Below are 24508 nucleotides of genomic sequence, written 5' to 3'. Positions count from 1 at the left end.
AGTAACAGCAGTAGTCAAGCTATGAAACGCTTCGAATTATACGTCCTGCCTCGCTCGCCGTAGGAAACGCGGAAAAAAAAAACAAAACTGCGGGCATGGTGTAGTCGGCTAGCCTGTTAGCCATTTTAGGCTATTTATTAACGTGACAATATGTTCAGTAAAAAGTAATTTTTGTGTTGATAGGGGAGGATGTGGCGGGGATGTGGCTGAATAATGGGAAACGTCTTTGGGAGAAAGAGTCGACCTTCTCGTGTAACGGAGCAAGACAAAGCCATTTTGGTGAGCTGATAGCGGTTATAGCAGCCCAGTTATCAGGCTAGTGTTAGCGGTTGCACTGTGCTGTGCTGTGGTACACGACGAGATGGATTAATATCACCCGATGTGCTTACTGTTTCTCTGGAACTCACAGCTCGATGGGGCTCCTTTGTTTGGACAAGCTAAGTCTGGTCCAGTGTGTTACTGTGACAGCTGTAGTGTATAAAATAGACCCCCATAACATGGCATATAAGTATATGGGCATTATTGTGGTGTTTCTGTGTCTTGGTAACTTTAAGTCCTAAGTAGTAAGTAAAAAAGATCAAAAAATATAAATGAATAGAATTAGATGGTGCATTGCACTTTATTGGGTACACCTGTTTAACTGCTCGTTAACGCAAATATCTAATCGGCCAATCATATAGCAGCTACTAAAAGCATTTATCAAGATGACCTGTTGAAGTTCAAACCGCGCATCGGAGAGGGTGATTTAAGTGACTTTGAACCTGGCATGGTTGTTGGTGCCAGAAGGATTAGTCTGAGTACTTCAAAAACTAATGATCTGGGTTTTTTCCCCACAACCATCCCTAGGGTTTACATGGAATGGTGCAAAAAGAGATGCAGAAGAGCGATAGTGAATGTAATGGACAAAGGATACTGAAGATGGAGCTGCCAGGCAGGAGGAGAAGAAAAAGACCCTAGGGAAGAGTCATGGATCCAGTGGAGGAGGACATGCAGAGGTCTGGTGTAATAGAAGAGGATGCTGGGGATAGGGTGATATGGAGGAAGATGAAAAAGAAAAAGGAGATCCACTGAGCAGCAGTTCTCTAAAAATGCCTCAATGATGACAGAGGCCAGAGGAAAATGACCAGACTGCTTCACGCTGATAGGAAGGCAACAGTAACTCAAATAACTGCTTGTTACCACCAAGGTATGCAGAAGAGCATCTCTGAATGCACATGTCAAACCTTGAAGCAGATGAGCTACAGTCGGTGCCACTCCTGTCAGTTAAGAACAGGAAAATAAGGCTACAATTCATATGAGCTCATCAAAATTGCATTATAGAAGATTAGAAAGAATGTTGCCTGGTCTGATGAGTCTCTATTTCTGCTGCAACATTCATATGGCATGGTCAGAATTTGGCATAAAAAATAAGAAAGCATGGATCCATCCTGCCTTATATCAACAGTTCAGATTGGTGGCGGTGTAATGTGTGGCTGCTGTTTTCTTGGTACACTTTGTGCCCCTTAGTACCAAATGCCACATCCTATCTGAGTGTTGTTGCTGAGCATCGCTTTATGATTCCTGTATATCCATCTTCTGATGGCTGCTTACAGCAGGATAAGGCACAATATTGCAAAGCTCAGATCATCTCAAGCTGGTTTCTTGAACATGCCAATGAGTTTGATGTACTCAAATGGCCTCCACAGTCACCAGGTCTCAATATAATAGGGCTGTGGCTCTGTGGGTGGAGAAGGTCATCTACTAATTGGATGGTTGGTGGTTTGGTCCTTGACTGCTCCAGTCTGCATGCCAAAGTATCCTTGGACAAGATACTGGACCCCAAGTTGCTCCCATTGCATTCATTGGAGTGCGACTGTGTGTGTGAATGTTAGATAGAAAGCACTTAGACATAGAAAAAAAGTGCTTGTATGAACGTGTGTGAATGAGATATGTTATATAAGCGCTAAGCGCTTTGAATGATCATATAGATTAGAAAAGCACTATATAAGGGCCGGTCCATTTACTTTTTACTGTTTACCATGTGGTGTAATGGGAGATTCACATCATGGATGTACAGCTGACAAATCTGCAGCAACTGTGTGACAGTAAAATCTCTGAGGAATGTTTCCAGCATGTTGTTGAATCTATGCCATTACGAATTAAAGTATTTCTGAAGACAAAAGGGGTACTAACATACTAACAAGGTGTACCTAATAAAGTGTCTAGTGTGTGTGTGTATATATATATATATAAAAATAATATAATTTTTTTTATTTTTATGTTCTACGATCTTTTTCGCAGCAACTGAAGCAGCAGAGAGATAAACTGAAACAGTACCAAAAGAGAATCACCTTGCAACTGGAGAAAGAGCGACTTCTGGCAAAGCAGTTGCTGCAAGATGGCAAGAAAGAGTAAGCACAAGTTCAGGTTTGACACAGTATCTACCAACACTGCTGTGAATGATGACAACAGTAAAAAAAAAAAAAAAAAAGTTATGTATAGCTGACCTAAGCATACATAATGTTACTTGAAATTTCCCAAGCTAATGATCACTTGCATCTTTTGTAATTTTATCCACTTTATTCTGCATGCAGTGGCACACAGTGTATTCGTGCTGCAAATGAAACATACTCTTTGCTATGTTATGCTTCGTATTTTTATGTGTTTTTGCAGAAAAGCGCTGTTGCTTCTTAAGAAAAAACGGTATCAGGATCAGCTGCTAGACAAGACTGAAAATCAGATTTCAAACCTAGAGCACATGGTAAGTTTCATAAGATTAGTCTCTGGTTCCCATCAGGCTTTAATAATCACTGCTGAGGGAGAGTGGAGTAATTCAGTTCAGCAATATTTAACAGTTTCCAATATACCTACTTCTGTAATAAGTTTGTTTAAATGTAAAATGGTGCCATTATTTTAAAGGAAAGATGAAGACTCCACTCTGTCCTTAAATTCGTTTCAAGAGTAATTTGTGATATAATTCTATTATGTGATATTTGCAGTACACCATAGCTTCATTTTCTACTTGCTGTAAAATAATATAGTTTCATTTAAAAAAATCTACTCAGGACCTGCTAATTTTAAAAAACTCACTCTGTAGTCAATATTTTATGAGGAAAATAAAAGTGGCATATACTATTTGCTTGATAGCATTGTTTGTTTGTAATGCATTTGGCTAATTTTATAATTTGTCAACAGGTTCAAGATATTGAATTCATGCAAATTGAGATGAAAGTCATCGAGGGGCTTAAAGTTGGCAATGACTGCCTAAAGAGTATGCATGAGGTAGCCCGTTTCATTATTTTTCCTGCGTTTTGTGTTTAAAAGTATGCCTTTCATATTCATTATTTTAATGCTTAATTGCCTTAAGATTGATAAACGTGAGTGTATATTGTAGCATTTTCAAAGTTTCCATTAGTAGAAAGCTTTCTTTAATTCCTTCACTGGTCAGGAATGAGCAGCACAGCCAGAGTAACCTGACACCAATTTCATGCAAAAACATTTAGCTTCTGTAACACAGGCTTTCTTGATTGTTTGTGACAGCTCATGTCAATAGAAGATGTGGAGAAAATCCTGGATGAGACCCAGGAATCGATTGAATATCAAAGGGTAACTGCCTTACTGATGTTTGTCAAATACACCTTGAAAAGAACTATCATTGTAAGTTAAAACCTATACTGCATAAATGCCAAAAAGCAGGTGAGGTTTGAGAAAACTGCATATGTAGTAGAAAATAATACGTTCATATTATAATGCATGTCTTTGGAAGATGCAGATCACTTTAACCAGACATTTTTTAATTTTTTTTTTTTTTTGCACCTGTAGCAAATAGATGAAATGTTGGCTGGGGTCTTGACACAAGAAGATGAGGACGCTGTCTTAGCAGAGCTGGAAGATATCACTCAGGTGGGTGTTGAACTGCATGTTAAACCTTTATTATTACCAAAGCACGAATGCTCTTTTGCTGTTATCGCCCCATTTCATGTAATAGTTGCGCTCACTGAAGCTCGGGCATGACCACAGTATTCAACTGCTGGCCACTGAGTGCTTCCACTTGAGCAATTATGTGGTTAAAACTGCGATTCAGGGTTGAGTCATGTGAAGGATATCATACTGAAACTGCATGTTGCCATTTAACCTTAAATGTAGAGACATCTGTGTCTTGAGGAGAATGAATGAATAATTCTTGCAAAGTTAGAAGAATTTTGAAGCTAATCACAATATAATTGTAGCTTAATAACCCGCTGAATTTGAAACAACTGTGGGTGTGAATTTGGTTTATTCATTGTGATTAAAACCTCAGATCATTCTTTAGTGATCTAATTATTATCCTAAACGACACATTCAGAAGTCTGTCAAACTGCATTCTGCAAAATTATTATGTTTCATATTAGAACAAAGACTTTGGTTTTAAGACTCAGTTTGACACAATTATACAAATAAAATCCAGAGATTATAGTAATTGTATTTGTAGTGGAATGTTTCATCTTATTTTGAAGGGTTTGCTAAGGACGTCACAAATTCTAAAATGTATACAAATAATAAAACATAAAGTAACCCTACACTACAAATGCACAAATACTGAAAACTTGCACACCCTCGCCCTCCCATACCTCACCTATTGTACAATGAAATTAGTTACACAAACACAAATACTGCATAAATTACACTGGGACAAAGAGTAATGAAAGTAATTTCTCTTTTTAGATTATCTGTAGAATAAAACTCCTCAGTTGAAAGTTGCATGCACATTATAAACATTTACAAGTTGTTTTTAGATGGGAAGAAAAAGATGACCTGAAGCAAGAGGAAGCAGTAATAGATCCTACAAAAAAAGTTTGAGTTCAAAGGAGCGTATTGGAGTACGTTGTAAAGATGTGCTCAACACTGGGGAGAAATAATATGCAGAAAAACTTAAATGGTACCTACAAGAAAATGCTTATAATAAGGAGGACAGTTAAAATGAACACACCCTGAGAATGAATAACACTATGTGAAAGGTCTAATAAATTAAAGCTACAACCAATTAAGCATCTATACATCAAACAACTGTGAGTTCTCTGTGGACACCTTAAACACATCTATATATTGAACTATCATTTAGAACTCAAGATAGTTAGAGCTGTTTTGATGTCGGCCTAGTCCATAAGAGGTACTTTGACATATCAGACTTTCAGATATTGGAATGAATTAGCTATCAGTACACCCTGACAAGAGGAAAAAGCATCATCTTTTCCATATAAGCAGTTTATCCGCAAATACAGGTAGGTGCATAATATGTTGGGCAAAGGCACAATTTTTGTTGTTTTGCATCCACCACAGTGGATTTTAAATCAAACAGTCAAGATGTGATTGAAGTGCAGGCTTTCAGTTTTAATTCAAGGGATTTTAGAAAAAAATGAAGCAGACATAATATCTGAAGTTTATTCAAAGTTTCAAAGTGTTGAATTGTTTGTTTTTTTTATAGCTTTTCACTGTAGTGTTAAATATGAGGCACAAAGAGATGTTAGTGCAAGTAAGGAAGTGCCATCAGGCTGAAAAACAAACCTATCAGAGAGATAGCAACAACTTTGGGAGCGGCCAAATCAGTAGTCTGGTACATTCTTGCATTCTTTGTCAGAAAAGACATAAAAGATCATACAGATGTAACCAAGATTAACTTAGGCCAGAATGGTGGAAACAGCTCATGATCTGAAGTATGTCCGCGTCACTGGATCTGGATCACTAGTGTTTATTGAAGTAGTAGTAGTAGTAGTAGTATAGAAGTATCCATCCATCCATTTTCTTCCGCTTATCCTTTCAGGGTCTGTCCCAGCTGTCATAGGGCGAGAGGCAGGGTACCCCCTGTACAGGTTGCCAGCCTGTCACAGAGCTAACATGGAAAGACAGACAACCATTCACACCTACAGTATGGGCAATTTAGAATCACCTAACCCCACTAACTCTTTGCACTGTAGGAGGAAACAGGGAGAACATGCAAACTCCACACAGAAATGCCTCGGCCAAGGTGGATATAAACCTAGAACCTTCTTGCTGTGAGGCAACAGTGCTAACCACCATGCCACCGTGCTGCCCGCTATAGAAGCAGGAGGGTGAAGTGAAGTGTTTCAATGGCCAAGTGTGTCAGCTAATCTGACCCCAATTGAGCTTTTCAGTTAAGGAAGGCTGTGTATAAAAATGGTTGTAGTCTCTAGTTAATGCAAACATTTTTTCAAGTAAAACCCTGTGAATTAAAGCTGAAAGTCTACACAACAATCATTTCTTGGTTATTTGATTTTAAAGTCCACTGTGCTGGTGTACGGATGCAAAAACCACAAAAAATCTGTTTGTCCAACAAAAAAATGAACTTAATTGTTTTAGATTTGCAATGAACCAAGTTAAGACTGAGCTGCACCTAAATTTAAATTAAAATAAAATCCAAATTACAACGTGTGCATTTTTGTGCTACTACTGTCATAATCAGTCCACCAAAATTCCAACTTTTTGGTAACTAAATATGTCAAGTAAATAGATTGATGCACCTCTAGCTTTGGTAATCTCTGCTTTGTCTGAAACAGGGAGAAGATGTAGCACTTCCAGAGGTCCCCACTGAACCAATACCAGAGGTCTCAGAAGCAGCTAAAGCAGAGCCAGGTACTCTTGTCTTTGTAGTCCACTCCACAGAGCTTTCCTTACACAACTGACAAATTAGTGTTTGATGTCACACTGAAGATGTTTGTGTTATTTTGATTTTGTGTTTTTCTAGAGAGGAGAGAAGCAAAGAACAAGCCAGGCAGAGAGATGCTGGCAGCCTAACAGACTGAATTTGTGATCTATATCCAGTGTTAAACTGCCTAAAGAGTTGGGAGTTGTTTGGTATGTGAGGGTGGGACCTGCATAGATCAGTGCATCTTCACTCATTTTACAGGATCAGCACTGTCTGTACTCGGTTCACCGCTCCACTTAAAGTGAAATATTCTATTTGTGTCTGATTTGGTTTAAAAAAACAAAACAAAACTGTTACACTTTAGCTTTTATTGTAGAATAACAGGGTGAGTTTTTAGATGTTTTACACATTATTTACAGCTGTCTTACATATTAAATTGAGCTGTGGGAACAACACACTGTCTCGACTTTTATTTCACAACTGATTTATTTTTGTGTTTCTTGTAATCCTGTTAAAAAAAAAATACAGTCAAAATGTGCAACATGCTTTCTCCAGAAGGGGGCACTCCTTACTTGTGTTTTTGACATACGCCACAAAAACAGGTGTCTTCATTCACGGTGCGTTAGTGAAGTGTGTACTTAATGAAAGAAAATTAAGATCTCATGTTGCTAATATGTGGGAGATGTTTAGACGAGGAAGAAAATGGAGTATTTACAAGCTGACATTTAAGCAGCAATTATACACTAATTAGCATATACAATGCAGCTACCCCAAATTATGCTGTGAGGAAAAACAGCACGTATGGTGCAACAGAGTATGACTTACCTAAAGCCTCATGTAATAGACATAGTTGAGGCAGATTTACATGGTGTGTAATAGCTGCAGCTGGAAGAAAAGCGGCTTAAATGCGCCACATTGACGCTATAGAAATGTTCCGGTAGAGAGTTTATCATTTATTCCTGGTTACTCGTGCATGGTAACAACCTGTAAGGATCATTACGTTAACCGGCTCTGCACGTTTAGTCATGTTTGTTTACAGCAGTGGTTCTCAAACTTTTCCCGTCATGCCACGTACTTCGCTGGATGAAATCTTTTCACGCCCCACGCGAAACGCGTCCCGGGGGTCACCCTCGGGGTCGAGACGCGGTCGGGGGAGTCCCTGTGCTAACGTACCTGTTAACGTTTCCGTGTTCAGCATTTGTTCAGCATGACTTTTCTCCCCCCGGTCGTTCGCGCCCCTCCTGTCATGACCCTGTGCCCCACAGTTTGTGAAACACAGGTTTACAGGATAAGGTGAGTGCTAGATTCTAGAGTTCATCGACATTTCAAGCTCATCATCATAAGCTCTGGAACAATATAAATAGATCTATATATATATATATATTTAAAAATACGAATGCCATTTGCGGCTACGAGAGCAAATTTGCCTTAAAAATGTAGTATTGGTAGAGATTTAGGGGGCGGGCTCCAAATCTAGATGGTGCTGCGTTCCAGTGCCGTGGGAAATAATGTATTTAGTACGTCAGTGTGACAAACATAACGTTCTGCTGCATAGTAGACATTTCGTTACGTGTCTTTCGTTGCCGTTACAATGTGGTTTATCCTAACATAATTTTATTTTTTACACCTTTTGAATATTAAACTTTTGTTGGGGTAACATTTCTCCCATTGTATTCCCCTAGTCCTCCTTACCCCTAATATTATATATGTCTAGGTATATATTTTTTTTTCTTCTAAACAAAAGTTGTAAAATGTCGTAGTATCCTCCTTTTGTTTCAATCTTCGCATCACATACAGTGCTTGCGGGAAAAAAAAACAGAGCTTTCGAGTGGACCGTAAAGGCAGCAGCGGACTGTCAGCTGTGGAGAGAGAAGGTGTGTGTAGTTAGTGGGTTTTGGGAGCGAAGAGTCACTCTCGCGGTCGCCTGCCTCGACTGTTGTTAGATCGGACTCGCGCATTTACCTGTCTCCCCCCCCTCCCTCTTTTTTTTTTTTTTTTCTTTTTGTTTTTTTGGGGGGGTATTTTTTTTTCCACGGATACACGTTTTAATTAAAAAAAAACAACGTTTATGGTCTTGACTGAAGATTTCACCATGTCTCGCACTGACGAGGTTCACCGCCTGACGGAAAATGTCTACAAGGTAAGATTCAACTAATTAATAAAGTTTAGAGATGTATACGAAGATGTCATTTTAACAGCAAAGCACGCAATGCAGTGGCAAAATGAATTTGATCTTCACATGTTTTTGATCAAGATGCATTCAAAACTCCTTTTGCCTTCAATAATCTCTTTAGGGAGCGTCTCAAAAGCTTTTTTTTTTTTTTTTTTTTTTTTTGCATTTGATCAAAATTATCTATTTTCCTTCTACATATAATTTTGCGTGGTATCACGAACTTAAGGCAACACAATGCAGCACCTTTCGGTCCAAGCTGCAAAATCAAAGTCACTCACTCTTTTTGTTCCTGCATTTTGGCCTAATGTGTGAGAAGCCTGCACCTAAAGTGGTCTATTAAAGGTAGTGTAAGCTGTTCCTTGGTTACTAGTGGAGCATAGCCTGCTGAAACATTAACATACTGCATTCCAGAAGTCAGTGCCTGATTGGCACGAAAGACTAAGCATCCTGTTGCAACAAGTAAATATTTGCCTCTTCAAACCTGTTCTTCTTAAAACCCTGAGTGCACTCTGCATGTGATTGCTAAGCCTCAATTCTAAGAAGACTTTCTCGATGAAAAAAAAAAGAAGAAAGAAACCTTCAAATTATTACTGTACGAACAACAATGCGTCGAGTTTACAGGTGTATATAAGAAGAAGAGCACCTGATGTGAGGAGAATGTGGAGATTTATCATTTGTAAACTTCCAGTGCTTACCCCTGTTGGATTATACATGACTGAAATGCTCTTTTGATTATCAAAGTGGTTGATGAATAACTTAAACGAGCTAGTGCTTTAATCATCCACTTGTTTTAGCACTGATTGCTCTATAATTTATTAAAACTAACGGCAGGCTTTGTTTAAGAACCTTTGCCATGGTTCAGAGTTGCAGCCGGTAATGGAATGTCAACATACTGTCACTGTATGATGGCTTGCACCTGTGTCTGCACTGTTATAATCTCAGGTTTCCCTAAGAACTTAGGGCTGCTTGAGGTGGTCTGTGTCAGTATACATGTAGTTAATATTACTTATAATAACTTAAATATAAGTCAGCAGCAGTTCTGCAAAAGCCAAAAAAATGAGTCAAGCTGCTCAGACTCCTAAAGGGAACTGAATGGTCAGAAAGGAGGTCAGAACAGCAGGCCTCTAGTGCTTCTTTAAGAGCCATAAAATGAAGTAGGTGTTTTGGGCACTGTTTTTAAGGTGACCTGGGTGTTCTTTACCATTTGGCTTTGTCCAAGTGCTTACTCCTGCAAATGTGTGTTAATCAACAACAACAAAAGAAACAAAACAACCAAAACACTCCCCAAATCTTTTGGGAGAACAGGCCCCTCTGCAGATTTTGGTGCTCATTCAAGTAAAATCTCAGCAGTGAGTCTTTGTCTCTGGGGTAAAGGCACCCCGTCAAAGCCCTGACAGCCAGTAACACTGATGGGCAGTAGAGTGGAGAAACAGAGTCCCTCTTCCACACTGGGGATCTGACCCAGTGGCAAAAGCCAGGAGGTCAGAGAGTGAGTGTTATCTATAGTCACTGCTTCTTTGGCACTTTGTCATTCTTTCTTCACCAAAGCGTTGCAGCATAAAAGCAAGTTTCATACTATGCTTAAATATTTCAGGAGTGCAGTTTGACCCATATTTCAGTGATGGAAAAACACGAGTCTTTTACTGTATACTGCGTGTTGTTACTGCAGTGGAGCTGCAACGATGAATTGAGTAATTAGTAAGAAACGAATCCACAATTATCTGCAAATCACTTTTATTTTAGTCGTTCTTGAAACAACAACCCTGTGCACGGTTAGAATAGCCATTGCTATGTGTTCATGAACACTTTTCCATGTTTTATGAAATTATATATGCACCACAATCATTGTTTAATCAAGACAAAAAAATGGAGCTGGATTGGTAATAAAATTGTTAATAATAATTATGACTTACCCTCAAATCTGTGAAATATTCAGCATGTTTCATCAGTGAAATCTACTGTTATGAGTTTAGATGTAAAATGACACATTGTCTGAGGGTGAAATGCAGACTGTCATCTTTAATTTCAGGGGAATTTTCAGCCACACAGAGCAAACAGTGAAGCCAGGGTTTCTGTTACAGGATTAGATCAAAATGATAGAAAATGGATGCCTAAACGTACACAGAGGTAAACAGAAAATTCATCCACCCTATGATTAGTGGCACGCAGAGTTCAATACGTAATGATTCAATATTTCTTAGTGTATTGCTGAGTAAGACTCAAACTTGGAACCTTGAGTTGTTTTTCCACATTACAGACTTTTACCTTTTTTGTGTGCTAATTGCCTGCAGTGATTGAACACGAATAGTTTCACGCACCACCAAGTGTTGAAAACACTCCGGCAGTCATCTTTGCTGAGGAAAATAATTGCTTCAACTTCTAAAACCCTTTCTGGCTGCTATAACCCTGCCTATTTCTCTGCTCCATACATATCTGAAGGCCTCTGCAGACAGTAATTGTGTTTGTCTGATTTGCAAGCAAACAACTTGCTGAGGAAGGGGAGATCTAAAAAACGATCCGGTGACTGTAAAGTCATTGTAGCCAGCAGTTGGGAAGATACTGAGTAATCAGTAGGGAGGTGAGGGGGGTAACTGCGCTGCTGTGAGTCATGTTAGCCCAGCCGAGAGCGTGTGTTTAACAGGGCTGGAACTGCGGGCACGGTGAGGGTAAGAGTGGGGATTCTGAATCTCACTGTGAGCATTGTTCCATTGGCAAAGGCCAGAGGCACTCCCTGGTTTCTAGAGATGACTTTATCTTAATCAACAAGGGAGTCAACCCTGTAAACCCAGCAATCCCTGCATGATCCTCCATGACTCACTTCAACTCTCCTCCCTCATGTAGACAGGCAGTTCCAGACGTGGTGACTGGTATATAGTCATTCCTGTGCTGACACAGTGAGACAGATACTTAAGACTGACACTCGGTGCTTGCGTGTTTTAGAGTGTCTGTCTGCGCCACTGTCATCTCCACCAGCTGGTCATGTCACCGGGTGCCTGAGAAAGCTGGTGGCCCAGATCAAGCCTCTTAGCATGCCGCTGGAGGAAGTCTGAGACTAACCTGGCTTTGGGGGTGGGGGGGCGGGGGACAAGATGAAGTGAACAAGCAGATTAAGCAGGCCTGAATGCAGCTGAGAAAGAATAGAGCTGTATGTTAAAGCCAGTCAATAGTTGAAGCTTTTCAGTGCTAACATTATACACCGCTATCCTAAAGTATACATGATGTGGAAGGTTACATCAAAGTAAACATGAAGCACCTTGTGGAAGAATGTAACGCTTGCTTGGATTCAGTCTTTGTCACAAGAAGTGTCATGTGTTCCTGTTACCGTGCAGTGCAGTTTTTGAACACACCCTGACAGGTAAGGAAATAGAAAGGTGTGGCTCATCTCTGCTAAACCTCAGTACAGCACCCATTTTCCCATGGAACACCACTCCCTAAATGTCAACACAGCCTGGAAACCGGTGGATGCCATTTTCTCAAATGGCTGTTATGAATATGGCAAAAACAGTCGTTTGATGTTAACTGGATCAAGTGCGTTCTGTGGTACGCTCCGGTTATTTGATCTTCACTTTGTGGTCGCCTGATAGTGCTGCAGTATGTTTGATTAAAAGCCTTCATCTGAAATGCAGTTTTGCCTGCCTAAAAGACATCTTCTTACATAATAGGTTTCTCTCTCAGTTGCAATATTGTCGTGACATTCGCTACACTCAAATGAATGTTACTCTGGTGATGATAAGAGAACTACAGTTTCACCACAATCTCATGTGGGAGATCTGAACAGGTGGTCTCTTAGCAACAACGTGCCATTATTCTTATGTGTTTCTGTCATATCATTGTGCTAAAAGACTTGCAGTTGGTGAAGGACTAGAGAAGGCGTGTGAGAGGGAGGAATAGCGATAGAGTTTATTTCAAAACGGGGATCAAATGAGATGTAGTACTAATGAAATGCTTTATAAAAACCCCAGAAAGGGTCTAGTGTAAACCAGACTTTTTGATGTATATACAGTGCTGTGTGTTGACTGTGTGGTCTTACATTAAGAAGTTGTGTGGATCCACATAAGTGAAGATGTCATCCATTGCTTTATTTGCCTTTTTGTTAGCTGTATGTCAAATAAGGCACCACTTGTCTTATAAAATGCAATTTAAAGGAGTTTAAAAAGACTTGTGCGTCTGAACATCTGCCCCCAGAATATAGTGTTTCAACAAGTTTATTCCTGCGGTGCCTGGGGCCTTGAAGAGATTGCATTATGCACTGCAGGAGATATCATAACATTCATTGCCTTTGGAACAGCAGATTTGTTGCCTGTGCCTTTGACTGCGATGCAGAGAGAGGACTATTGCTCCACACACCCACCTTCTCTGCACGTCTGGGGGCGGATGGTTTAGAGACATTCTCTTTTCTTTTACTCATCATTGCTTTTTTTCAAGGGCATAAACTGGAGATGCTGAGTGCTAAATCCAAAGCTACACTCTAGTGACTCAAACATGTTTCGTGGCAATCACTGATAGTTAAGGTTAATTTGAAGTCACATTATTAGCATGACTACTGTCCAAAATATCTAGGATATATATATAGGGTAGAAACAAAATGTGCAAGCATATGTAAGGATTTTGTTTGCTCTAGGAAAAAGAAAAGGAAGAGAGAGACGAAGAGAAAGAAAAATAGATGGAGACATTCCACATCCTTGTTGAAATAGTCCCTAATTACTGTGGAGGGTGAAGCTGTAATTATACAGACTGAGAGAGACACAGACGTGGAGACAGAAAATTTCAGTTCGTACTGTGTCAATGGACACAATGGTCTTGCATTTGTGGCCCATGAACTAGAGTTAACATGCCTGTGGCTGCTGTTACTGTATGCGTCTGTGGCAGATGCTGCTACTTTCAGTAGGACTGGCTACACTACACCCACAAGACCAGTTCAACAGGCAGCCACAGTGTGCGTTTGAGCCCCAAGCCAGTCGTACTTACGGGCAGAAAGTAGATAATTCTGCACGGATACCCAGATGGTTTGAATGTTCCTTTAGGTGAGAACATTTCCACGCAGCCAAACTTTGCCATTTGGATATAAAGTGAGTAATGGAGCAGATTTGCTGCGATGCCACTGTACACTTTCATTCTTTTTCTTTTTTACAAAATTCAAAATGTGTTTACATCAGCTATTTTACTGATGCTTCCCACCTGTGTACAAAGTCGCCATATATTGACAATATATACAGCAGAATATAGATATCTCTCTCTCTCAGATGAATCAGCATTGGGGAAAAACAAAACAAAACAATGACAGCAAAAACAAATAGTGCCACCCACATGTTGCATTCAAATTAATCAAGCACTTAGTTGACTGGCACTGTGGGAAGCTTAAATGGGAGATTTGCAATTTGAGTTTATGTTTAAGTGTTTTTCTGTCTGTTTTGGACTGTGGAGCAATATGAATATTGCAGGTAGTCAGCCAGCAGTGGGCTCCTTGCTCGATACAGCCCATATTTATACAGATCATTTCTGGGAGCTTTAAAACTGCTGTGCAAAATACTAATTTTCTATATAGCCAGCCAGTAACCTGAAATTGATTGGATGAATTTCTCCATTTCACTGTTTGCAATTTTTTTTAATTTCAAAGTTAGAATTATATTTAGAGGGATTTCTGAGAAATGCATTCCTTTCCTCCACAAAATGAAATGGATCTTTTGCAGGTAAAAGAAATAAAGCTAGCAAATAAGTCTGGGCCCTGGTTGCTGTGGTAACTAGGTTCTGCATTGAGTTAGGTGAATGGCTGTTGCTGAGGTGGATGAGGGGGTCACACGAGCTGCAGATGACACCAAAGCAAACAAACCCAGTACATAGTTGGTCTCTGATGTGTGTATTATTTTACGGATGGAGGCAGCAGGGGACGTTGCAGCTTAAAGGTGAGGAAAAGACAAAGCACTTGTATGCAGGAGACTTGGTTTTTCCTGCTTTGAGACCCCTTAGAGACAATTATGGTCCCCAACGCAGCCTTCAAGTTGTGATAAAATTTGCCAAAATGCTTGTTGGGGACTAATCTTGACAGTGGGAGGCATCTCCAACCTGACAAACCATTTTATTTCCGCATGGCATGGAAGGCATTATCATTGATTTGCTGCACACCGGAGTGAGTTCACAGGTGCAGCACACATGAACTGCTGATATTTACCCTTTGTTTTGCAAGAGAATATTACAAATAATAATTTCCCCTTTTTAGTCCTAATTTAGCAGGAGCACGTTTGCATGACAGAGAATAGAAAGTAGGCAAATGTCACTAAGGCGTGATATATGATTTATAGGCATTTATCCTTTTGCAGTGTTTCTTTTTCCTCATTGTTTTCATAGTTCTGGCCTGACATGAGACATTTTGGATTAAAAGGCATGAAACTCTTTCTGCTGTTTCTATTTAAAAAAAAAAAGAAAAAAAAAAACAAAACAAAACAAAAACACTTACTCCAGCTATTTGATTAAATTTGATCCAAGCATTTGACCTGCACCTGGTTGTTTCACTACATCTCAAAATATGGCATAGCAGCGTCATTATCTGTGACATAAAAGCAAGTGCTGAGACGGTCAGTAGCTGCTGCAACCAAACAATTGCCTAGCACATTGTTATAGGAATAATGTCTCTGTCCTATTTTATATGGATGCCTGTGTTTGACATGAGTGATGCACAACACTAGACGCTGCACACTTCCATAACAAAAGAATGTAGGAGCTGTTTTTGAAGTTTACAGACTTTTCTATCTGCTCATAATGTTTAAAAAAGTTTGCTTCCTTCAAGAGAACTTGGAAAGGACACATATACTCGTGGTATTCTGAGATTTGATTTTTGCCTTGGCTTCCACTGAAAGCACATGATGTGCCTACTGCAGCATTAGTAAGGCTTTAGGTATGTGAGAAGTACAAACTGCCCAATGGCATCCACTCAAAGTGTATACCTCTGACATAAGCACTCGCTCTGGTTTGATGTTAGTTCTTTTGCAGTAAGAAGCTGGCTGTGTTTCCTTCACTCGTACAGTAGCTCTGCAGTTACTCTTTACAATCCTTGTACTCCGCACTCTCTTGATAATTGCTGAAAATGCCACGATACTGTAGGGAGCTGATAATAATCTGTAAGTCTTAACTTCTTGGTAAATCAAAGACTCTTAACTGCCAGCCCTTTATGAGTAAATGGAAGAAATCAAAACAGTCAGTTGTGTCTATTTTTAAGCATGATCTTTAAATGGAATTGGCATTCATTTAGTGAAATGTAATAAGGGTTGGAATGCAACCTCTCAGAAGTGCGTACTGTTTCCAATATGGCAACTGGCTTACTGGTTCTAACAACAAGGAAACAATTTGTGATTAGCTGTGACCAGCTTTAGCACAAAACTGACTGGCTTGAGAGAAGAACCCAGGGTGGCATAGAATAAACAGCCAAATATACCAAATATACTCCAAATCCTGCACTACTAAAACAATAACAGATAACAAATTATATATATATATATATATATATATATATATATATATATATACTACGCAGTATATTTTACTGTGTAGTATACATACATATATATATATGTATACTACACAGTAAAATATACTGCATAATGAATAACACATACAGCTCATTATTTTTTGCTTCCTGTCCTTTAACCTCACGTTTATGCAAACGCTAAACCGTGGATTCCAGTTGTTTATAATTTTCCTCTTCTTTCCTTTTTCTGGTACAGAATATTCACCCAAAGGGTGATTTGGTTGGATGGTAATCACTTCACTGTTTACTATTAGATTAACAGAGAGACTTCATACAGACGTGTTGGGCCTGAGCTTCATGAATAAATAAGTCATGCAGCAATTAGTTTATAAACTGTTGAGACCTCTTTAGACAATTAAATTTTCTCCAATATGAGATCTGGGCTCAATTGCAATGTTTCTGTGCAGGTTAGACATGTGTGTTCAAGCATTGTTACTGTGACTGTGCCTTGATTCTTGTGGAAGATGTGCATACATAAACTAATTGCACCAAAATTCCTTTTCTTTAACCCAGAAGGTGGAATCAACTAATATTAATATACACACTGTGCTCCATACAGAGCAATGGATGAGCATTGATGTGCATCCACACAGCATTCTCTGGATGCAGAGGCACTGATTTAATCTTTAAATAATTGTTGTTCATTTTTGGGGGGGCACATTTCTGCAAATTGCATAAGTTCATTTTAAAAGTGCTTTCAGTTTAATGGAAAAAATTAACTTAGTTTGCTGACTCATTTTCTGTGTTTCTTTTCAGAAAGTTTGCTCACAAACTTACATGAAAACAATATATTTTTTAAAAAAAGTTATTAAATTGTTGAATGAGTTGCATGATTATACTGTTTATTACACATCATTTAAGCTTGAATGCAGTCACTTGGACAAGAAAAGGTTTCCCTGTGAAATTGTTTAGCTGAGGTCCTGAGGTGTTCGATCCTGTGATATTCATCATTCAGCGGGCTCAGCTAGACTGGAGACTGCACTAGAGCTAAAATATTTGGTGCTAGTCCACTAATTAGTTCAGGTATCAGTTGCCCCCCAGTCGCCCTACGCTCACACACCCTCATTATTAAGAAAGGAAAGAGAAACTGCATTTTTGCCACTAGTCAATCCACACAGTATCCACTTGCTTAACATTCCTCCCTAATAACATCATTAGGTCTGGGTGCTTCTGTTGGCTTTCACCATGTGACAGGTCCTTACAGTCCTCACAAGTGCAGTTAATGGCAACTTTAGTGTTCATGTGATTCGGGGCAGCGAGAAGGAATGAGAGAGGGGAGGGTGAGAGGGAACAGATGATGGCTTGCTGGCATCTGATTGCGCGTGATTCCCCCTGGTTCTAATCAGCTGGTGTTACTTTCAAATTGCCCCCTTTGCATGTCATTACAATGTTTGTGCGTGTGTAGGTGTGTGAGTGTATGCGACAGAAGAGAGCAGACATGAATGAATGTCCCATAATTTGAATCTGCCATCTAGATGCATCGACCTTGTTTCAATTGTTACTTCTACGGTGAGGAAAAGATTGATTTGTTTAGTGTGTGGGGAGAAACCATTTTCAAGCCATGTAATAAAGTTTTCCTCTAATCTGCAGCCTTTATACATGCACTCCACAATTCCTGTCTCACCTCACAGCACAGCTGGGTGTCAAAGAGATTTGATTCATTTTGCAGGAGACATTTGTCTGCCCTCCTTTGATTGTCTCCCATAATTTTTGCCCGGAGTGCTGATAATGAATTCAATCAGTCTTCGTGTAGGCAGTGACGAAATGAACAGACTCCTCTTCTCAGGAGAGGAGGAAATTACTCCAGCCGTGACTTATTTCGTATTTTATGAATTCTTTAATTGAAGGATGATACAGAGAATTTGAAAAGGGGGGATACAGTACATGATTATATACTTTTGTTCGTAATTCATAGAATTTTTCATCCTCACAATTTTCTACTCAGTCACCTACTTGATCTCTCTCTCTCGCTCCCTGTCTCTCTCCCTCCCTCCCTGTCTCTGTCTCTATGTCACACAACCTTACGTGTCTCCTGGCCCCATTTCCCAATTAGCTGCCACAATTAGGGTAACAATGTAGTACAAGAGAACTGGGATGACAAATTTAGCAACAATGGGAAGAGATGAAGAAAGAAACTACCTCAATGTTTTTTTTTTTCTCCACTTCCCCTTAAGTGCATATCATTTAAATTCTATTGTAATTCATGTCTCTTATATAATAGTTATATCAGTGGCTAATCACATAATTCTGTAAACTGGCTGCATGTATTACTGTCTGTTTATACAGTCGCAGTGGGTCAGCGTGTGTGTGTGTGTGTGTGTGTGTGTGTGTGTGTGTGTGTGTGTGTGTGTGTGTGTGTGTAAGAAAGGCAGCTAGGCTTGTGTCACATACCTTTGGCCTCTTCAGTGGGAGAATGTTCTGTAATGATGCTGTACTGGGCCTAGCTTTTTTATGTAATCCTCCCACCAGTTTTAAACACCACCACTCTTTATTATAAACACTTGTATCAATGTAGGTGTGTGCACAAGCACACACATGCGCGTGTGAATTTGGGATGCGCATGTTCGCGGAACCTCATCAGTGAGATGCACTTCACATCAGGCAGAAAGAATAGTAATTTAAGAATAAACATTGTCTTAGTAAGGTCCTGAGGGTTGGCTTTTATCTTCCCAGGAGCAGAACAAGCAGGGATACCTTTTGTATTGAGGCGCTGTGTGTACTTGAGATCCGGTTCTCAAGCAGTTATAGTCGTATCCTTGTAGTGTATTAGACAAACAAAGCCTGGGGATGAATAAAGGCACCTATTTAAATGTTTCTGCTATAGTCATTTATAATATTCATTTTATCATTGTTTCACGGTAACTTTGGAATAGGTTTATGTAAAACAATTCTTTTTAATTAAAAAAAAATCAGTAAGCAGGCTATTGAAAGTCTGTAGGGTATTGTTGCTGTGTGTGTGTGTGTGTGTGTGTGTGTGTGTGTGTGTGTGTGTGTGTGTGTGTGTGCATATCTGTATAAGAATAAAGTTTCTCACTGTGTTGCTGTTCCACAGTGCACTGTAGACTTACCTTGAGTAACAGGGTCTGACCTCTGATTTCAGCCAAACAATAATTCATATAGGATCCTGTACATCTCTTCCTTGTCCTCTCGCTCACTGTTACTGTTGCTCTGACCATGACAAATGTTAAAATGCATCATATGTAATGCAGAGATTTGTAGGTTTCCAAAATAAATCAAACTATTGAAACTAGGGCTGCAACTATCGATTATTTTAGTAATCGAGTCGTCTATCGATTATTCCATCGATTTACTTGAGTAATCAGATAAGAAATACTTTTTTTTTCATATTAACAGTTCATCTGCATATTTTAACTTCCGTACTGCAGTTTTTCACTGTGTGAAACAAACAGCGGTGGATGGAGCAGCTACAAAGTTCTCTTTTCTTCACTTGCTGATCAGGTAGTTGATGAAGGACCTCCAGCTGTTTCCCAGTAAATGTTTAATGGTGGTTACAGGGGAAAAAAGCTTATTTTGGACGCCAGAAAAACATTTACTTTCGTTCCACCTGAGCTCATCTTCTCTATAATGGCAACAAGCACCAAATTTGCTTTGAGAATTTTTTACAATCAAATTATTAGAGTTACTCGAGGAATCACTGCAGCCCTAATTAAAACAACAGCAAAAAATAAAATATTATTTATCTGAACCTTCACTTGGAAATATGATTAATAGTGCAAGCAGTGTACAAGCAATTGTAGTAAACATTTGCTGGGTTCAGCTCATTAACTTTTAGGATTTTATGCTTTTTGTTGTTCTATAACTTAATGTCTTTGGGGCTGCTCTCAAACCTAACCAATATATCAGTTGGCTGATATTGTGGGCCAGTATTGGTCTTTCACAGATGTGCAGTACCAGTGAAAACTTTGGACTTGGTACTGTATCTATATCCAGTTTGTAATATCATGCAGAAAAACATGTTTGGGGTTATTGAGGAATGGTGCCATCACATGATTTGTCCTGCAGATTGACTGACTTCATTGATTACAGTACTCTAGCAATGTTTTTAGAACTGGAGGTTGTGGTGTGAAACTGATAGTCAAAAACATTAAAAAAAACAACAATAATGATAATTTTTTTACCTTTTTGATCCATCCATCCATTCGCTTCTGCTCATGCTGTTCAGGGTCGTGGGGGGGGGGGGGCTGGAGCCTATCCCAGCTCTCATAGGGCGAGAGGTAGGGTACACCCTGAACAGGTTGCTAGCCTGTTGCAGGGCTAACACAGAGAGACAAACAACCTTTCACACTCACATTCACGCTATCAGTCACACCTATGGGCAATTTAGAGTAGCCAATCAACCTAACCCCAGTAAGTGCATCGAATCGAACCCAGACCTTTCAGATGTTATTCTAACTGTGAGGCAGCAGTGCTAACCACTGCGCCACCGTGCTGCCCTACCTTTTTGATCATTTTGAAAATAGAAATAATCTAGAATCAAGTGTCAGTTCTTCTCTTTTTAAGCTGCTCCCTTTGGGGGTTACCACACTGGATCATCTGCCTCCATCTCACCCCATCCCCAGCATCCTCTGGCTCACCAGCTCTCTGCACGTCCTCCTTCACTACATCCATGAACCTGCTCTGTGGTCTTCCTCTTTTCCTCCTGCCTGGCAGCTTCATCTAAAACACCCTTTGTCCAATATATCCACTATCCCTCCTCTGCACATGTCCGAACCATCTCAGGCTTGCCTCTCTAACTTTGTCTCCAAACTGCTCAACCTGAGCCATCCTTCTGATATATTTATGAATAATGCATTAATATAATGGTTTTATAGAATTGTTTTAGCTTTGGTTTATGGTTTTCCTTGGACTTATTGACCAAACATTAATCAAGTATTTTTTATATGAACATTGCTGGCAGATAATGACAGTGATATCTAAATTGAATACCATTTAAAATGTATTAATCTAATTCACACATTCTTGTATAGATCTAAACCAGTCTAATAACATCAGACTAAATGGGTTATTGGTGATTTATCTTTTTTGGCACTGTGTACTTCATTCCACTTTTGGTTTTTGTTGTAAGCAGAAAGGAGTAGTAATATAGTCACTGATGATGGTGAAAGTATCAGCAATTTATGGTTCACTCATTGGGATTTTCACTATTGTTGGGATGCCCTTGAGCCACTTGAAGGACAGCTAGTGACATCTCTGCTATCACACACAGACATATGCTCCAATGCAACCTTTGGCACTTTTAAAAAAATATATAAATAATAAAAAACTAGCAGAAAAATGAAGGAATAAAGCAAAAATGCTGAAGTCTGAGTGAGGCTAAGAGGCCCATGATTTTCAGGATGAGCTGGTGGGGTTTTAGCTTGACGCTGGTAGCACCATAACCGTATTATTTTGCCACAGTGTGGATTCAGGCTAGAAGTAGATTATAAAGTGTTCTCCAGCAGTATTGATGGTTCGTGGGGAGTGCTGCTGCAGCACTGCTGTAGTTGTCATTCTTTCCCCCCGGCTATTCCTGACTATGTGACTAGGGACCGGCTAATTGGAGGAAGCCCTGGAGAAGCGCAGGAGGAAGGAGGCGAGGAGAAGGGAGATGGTGGTGAGAAGTGTCAGGCATCATGCATTCTCAGCATTTAAACTGCACCTTGGAGTGTATTGGGATACGGTATTTCTAGAGTAAAATAGTGTAGCTTACTGATCCTGCCAAAGCAAAAATATTGCCTCTGCATCTGGTTATTACAAAAATGAGAAACACACTAATAAAATGCTTGAATATCACTGAACCAGCACTGGAGGACACACTTACTGGAAAGGCTGTTAGTACAATTAACCACACTGTAAGCTGGGTGTTTTCTCATTTGGCATTAAAAATGCTCCAAAAGGCAACAACACCACAAACATGGTCGAGAGCTATAGTTTCTTAACTCCTATTCCTAATAGCATAAAATTTTAAGTCTTAGCAAATTTGAATTGGTAAGTTTAAATTTGAATTTGTTAAGACAACAAATTCCTTTTTGCACTGTACTGTAAACATGTTTATTTCTGCTGTGAAGTTCGGCATTTTAACATGGCAGTCTATGGGGACTGGCTTGCTTTTGGAGCCAGCCTCAAGAACCCATTTGAGGATCTGCAGTTGTTTTTTGTTTTTTTTTTGGCACATCAGCACTGGCTCCATATTTCAGCCCCAGAAATTGCCTCTTGGTGTGTACAAATATTTTATATATAGCTGTTTATTTTGTATAAAACTGGTTTTGTGCACCTGACGAAGCTTTGTGTATAAAGAGAATGTGAGGCAAAAAAGCGGAATAGCTAATAAATTAAGCAATATGCAAGTCTTCTTTGCTCTTGACTTTCACTGTAATGATAAGTGAAGTCCCCACCTCCCATCTATTCCTTCTTTTCTCTTTCAGACCATTATGGAGCAGTTCAATCCCTGCTTACGGAACTTTGTTGCCATGGGGAAGAACTATGAGAAGGCGCTGGCCAGTAAGTCCTTTCTTTTCTTTCATGCTCCTGTTTCACTGCAGATTTAGGAACTCAGCCAAGAAAACACTATTTCTTTCACTCCCTCTCTCTCTTCTTATCTTTATGTATTTATCTACATATTGTTCTTTTTGTGCTATTAAGAAAAAGACGTTATTTATCCTCATTACAAATGGGCAGACTAATCATCTGGTGCACAGCTTCTGGCATTACTTGTGCATGGGTGTAGAGGTGTAGTCAGAGCAACACAAAAGACCTCTAATCTAATTCAAAAGCGAGGATAGCTCACTGTCAGCAGTCAGATTTACAGATGAAAATAAGTGTGTGTGCTTGTACTTGTGCATTTGTTTGTTGCAATTCCAAACACTTACAGCCTTTTGAAATCTTCATTTACTCTCTGACTTGAGCTGTTTTCAGGAAATCAGGTCAGGACATTGTCCAGAGTTGTCCTTTCCCACATGTAGCACACAGCAGTGGATATGTCTGCTGCTATCTCACTGCTGGAAACTGTTCTGTATTTAATTTAGGCGAGGTAGGGTAGGGTGTGCGGGGGGCAGAATACAGGATGACCGCTTACTGGCTGTGAATTCACAGAACGGTTACTGTATGTGCACTATTCTCACATCAGTGCAAATCAGTACAGCTGAACAGCATGCAGACTTTGGAGGAGGTGGCAGGTTGAAGAGCGGTTGATGTTTAATTTGACTGCGTCCAGCATTTGCATTCTCACGTGAAACTTTTTGAGTGTTGTTTAGAAAAGTTCAGAACTGCAGAGCATGTGTGAAAATGACTTTTGTAAAATACTTTCACCCAAAGAGCTCCTGAACCATAACAGACTTCTCCCCCAGTGTAACTATCAGTGATGTTTCTCCTCCCTAACCAAGTCTGTGTTTCCTTCCCTTTATGCACAATAACTAATCCTGGCCTTGGTTTAGGTAGGAAACAGACTGGTAGGGGCTCACTGAGCCATTAAAGACCCACTCTGTAGAATTGGCTCAACCCAAGGGACTAAGCAGCTCTGATTTGAGGGGGCTGGGGATTTGAGTGCACACTTCCATCCATATGGTGCAATCACTGAAATTATCCCACACCAGAAATGCCAAAAGGCTTCACTGATAGGCCTGCATGGTCTTGGTACAAGAGTATTACAGGTTTTCCAACACAGCATTCAGTCAGTGAATTTCACAGTGGTTGGTAAGTGTAAAAGCAACAAATGCTGCAACTGACTGTGTCCAACTGCCAAGCAAACAGAGCCTGTAACTTTTTAAACAAGTCCCCTGACAATATGATGATTTTGACACACTTACAGAAAATCTTTACTGTCTCGATTAAGATGTGCTATCCCTCCTCCTTAGAGTGAAGGATGAGTGAAGGATCAGTAGCTCTCAAATAAACCCCTCCCCTACCATTTGCCTGCCCTGCAATCAGAGATCCAGTAATCCTCTCCGTCTGTCTCTGTGAACCCCTTACCACACATTTCATTAGACAGATGTATCCATATAGATCCAGCTTATCTACTCAGCTATCCTTCAGTTGCAGAGACACTATCTCACATGCTACAACAGCAGCATCAGCAAAAAGAAAGTGTCTGTTGCTGGGAGATCTGCAATAGCTGCCCCCCCCCCCCCCCCCCCCCCCCCCCCCCCCCCGCTACACATGTGCAAACTCGCATGAACTGACATTCACACATTCA

The 24508-nt window shown here is 39.8% G+C and overlaps 2 protein-coding genes across 6 annotated transcripts in view; both read left to right on the top strand.

The window, feature by feature from the left end:
• Positions 1-73: 73 nt before the first annotated feature.
• LOC115784663 (charged multivesicular body protein 6-like) lies at positions 74-7077 on the top strand. Its single transcript, XM_030735977.1, has 8 exons — positions 74-279; positions 2281-2390; positions 2653-2740; positions 3175-3261; positions 3520-3585; positions 3802-3882; positions 6534-6609; positions 6722-7077. Exons 1-8 carry the CDS (start codon positions 214-216, stop codon positions 6769-6771), a joined length of 624 nt encoding a protein of 207 aa, XP_030591837.1. The 5' UTR covers positions 74-213; the 3' UTR covers positions 6772-7077.
• Positions 7078-8537: 1460 nt separating this feature from the next.
• The window catches only part of LOC115785161 (brain-specific angiogenesis inhibitor 1-associated protein 2-like), a 51075-nt gene continuing 35104 nt past the window's right edge, over positions 8538-24508 (top strand). For 3 of the 5 annotated variants that reach the window (XM_030736652.1, XM_030736655.1, XM_030736654.1), the window contains exons 1-2: positions 8539-8762; positions 22743-22818. In XM_030736652.1, coding sequence (XP_030592512.1) covers positions 8691-8762; positions 22743-22818 — 148 coding nt within the window. In that variant the 5' untranslated portion in view covers positions 8539-8690. Of the gene's footprint in view, positions 8763-22742; positions 22819-24508 lie in introns of all 5 variants that reach the window. The other 2 variants (XM_030736651.1, XM_030736650.1) reach the window with 1 other exon arrangement.

Source organism: Archocentrus centrarchus, chromosome 8 (genome assembly GCF_007364275.1).
Source record: "Archocentrus centrarchus isolate MPI-CPG fArcCen1 chromosome 8, fArcCen1, whole genome shotgun sequence".
NCBI lineage: Eukaryota > Metazoa > Chordata > Actinopteri > Cichliformes > Cichlidae > Archocentrus > Archocentrus centrarchus.
Note: the sequence above shows the minus strand (reverse complement) of the source record. Positions and strands in the feature narration are given on the sequence as shown.

Coding starts and splice junctions, on each gene's coding strand:
- LOC115784663 (XM_030735977.1), top strand. CDS start 214: ATGGGAAACGTCTTTGGGAGAAAGAGTCGACCTTCTCGTGTAACGGAG. Junction 3,262..3,519: donor GCCTAAAGAGTATGCATGAG/GTAGCCCGTTTC, acceptor TGTTTGTGACAG/CTCATGTCAATAGAAGATGT. Junction 3,883..6,533: donor AGCTGGAAGATATCACTCAG/GTGGGTGTTGAA, acceptor TGTCTGAAACAG/GGAGAAGATGTAGCACTTCC.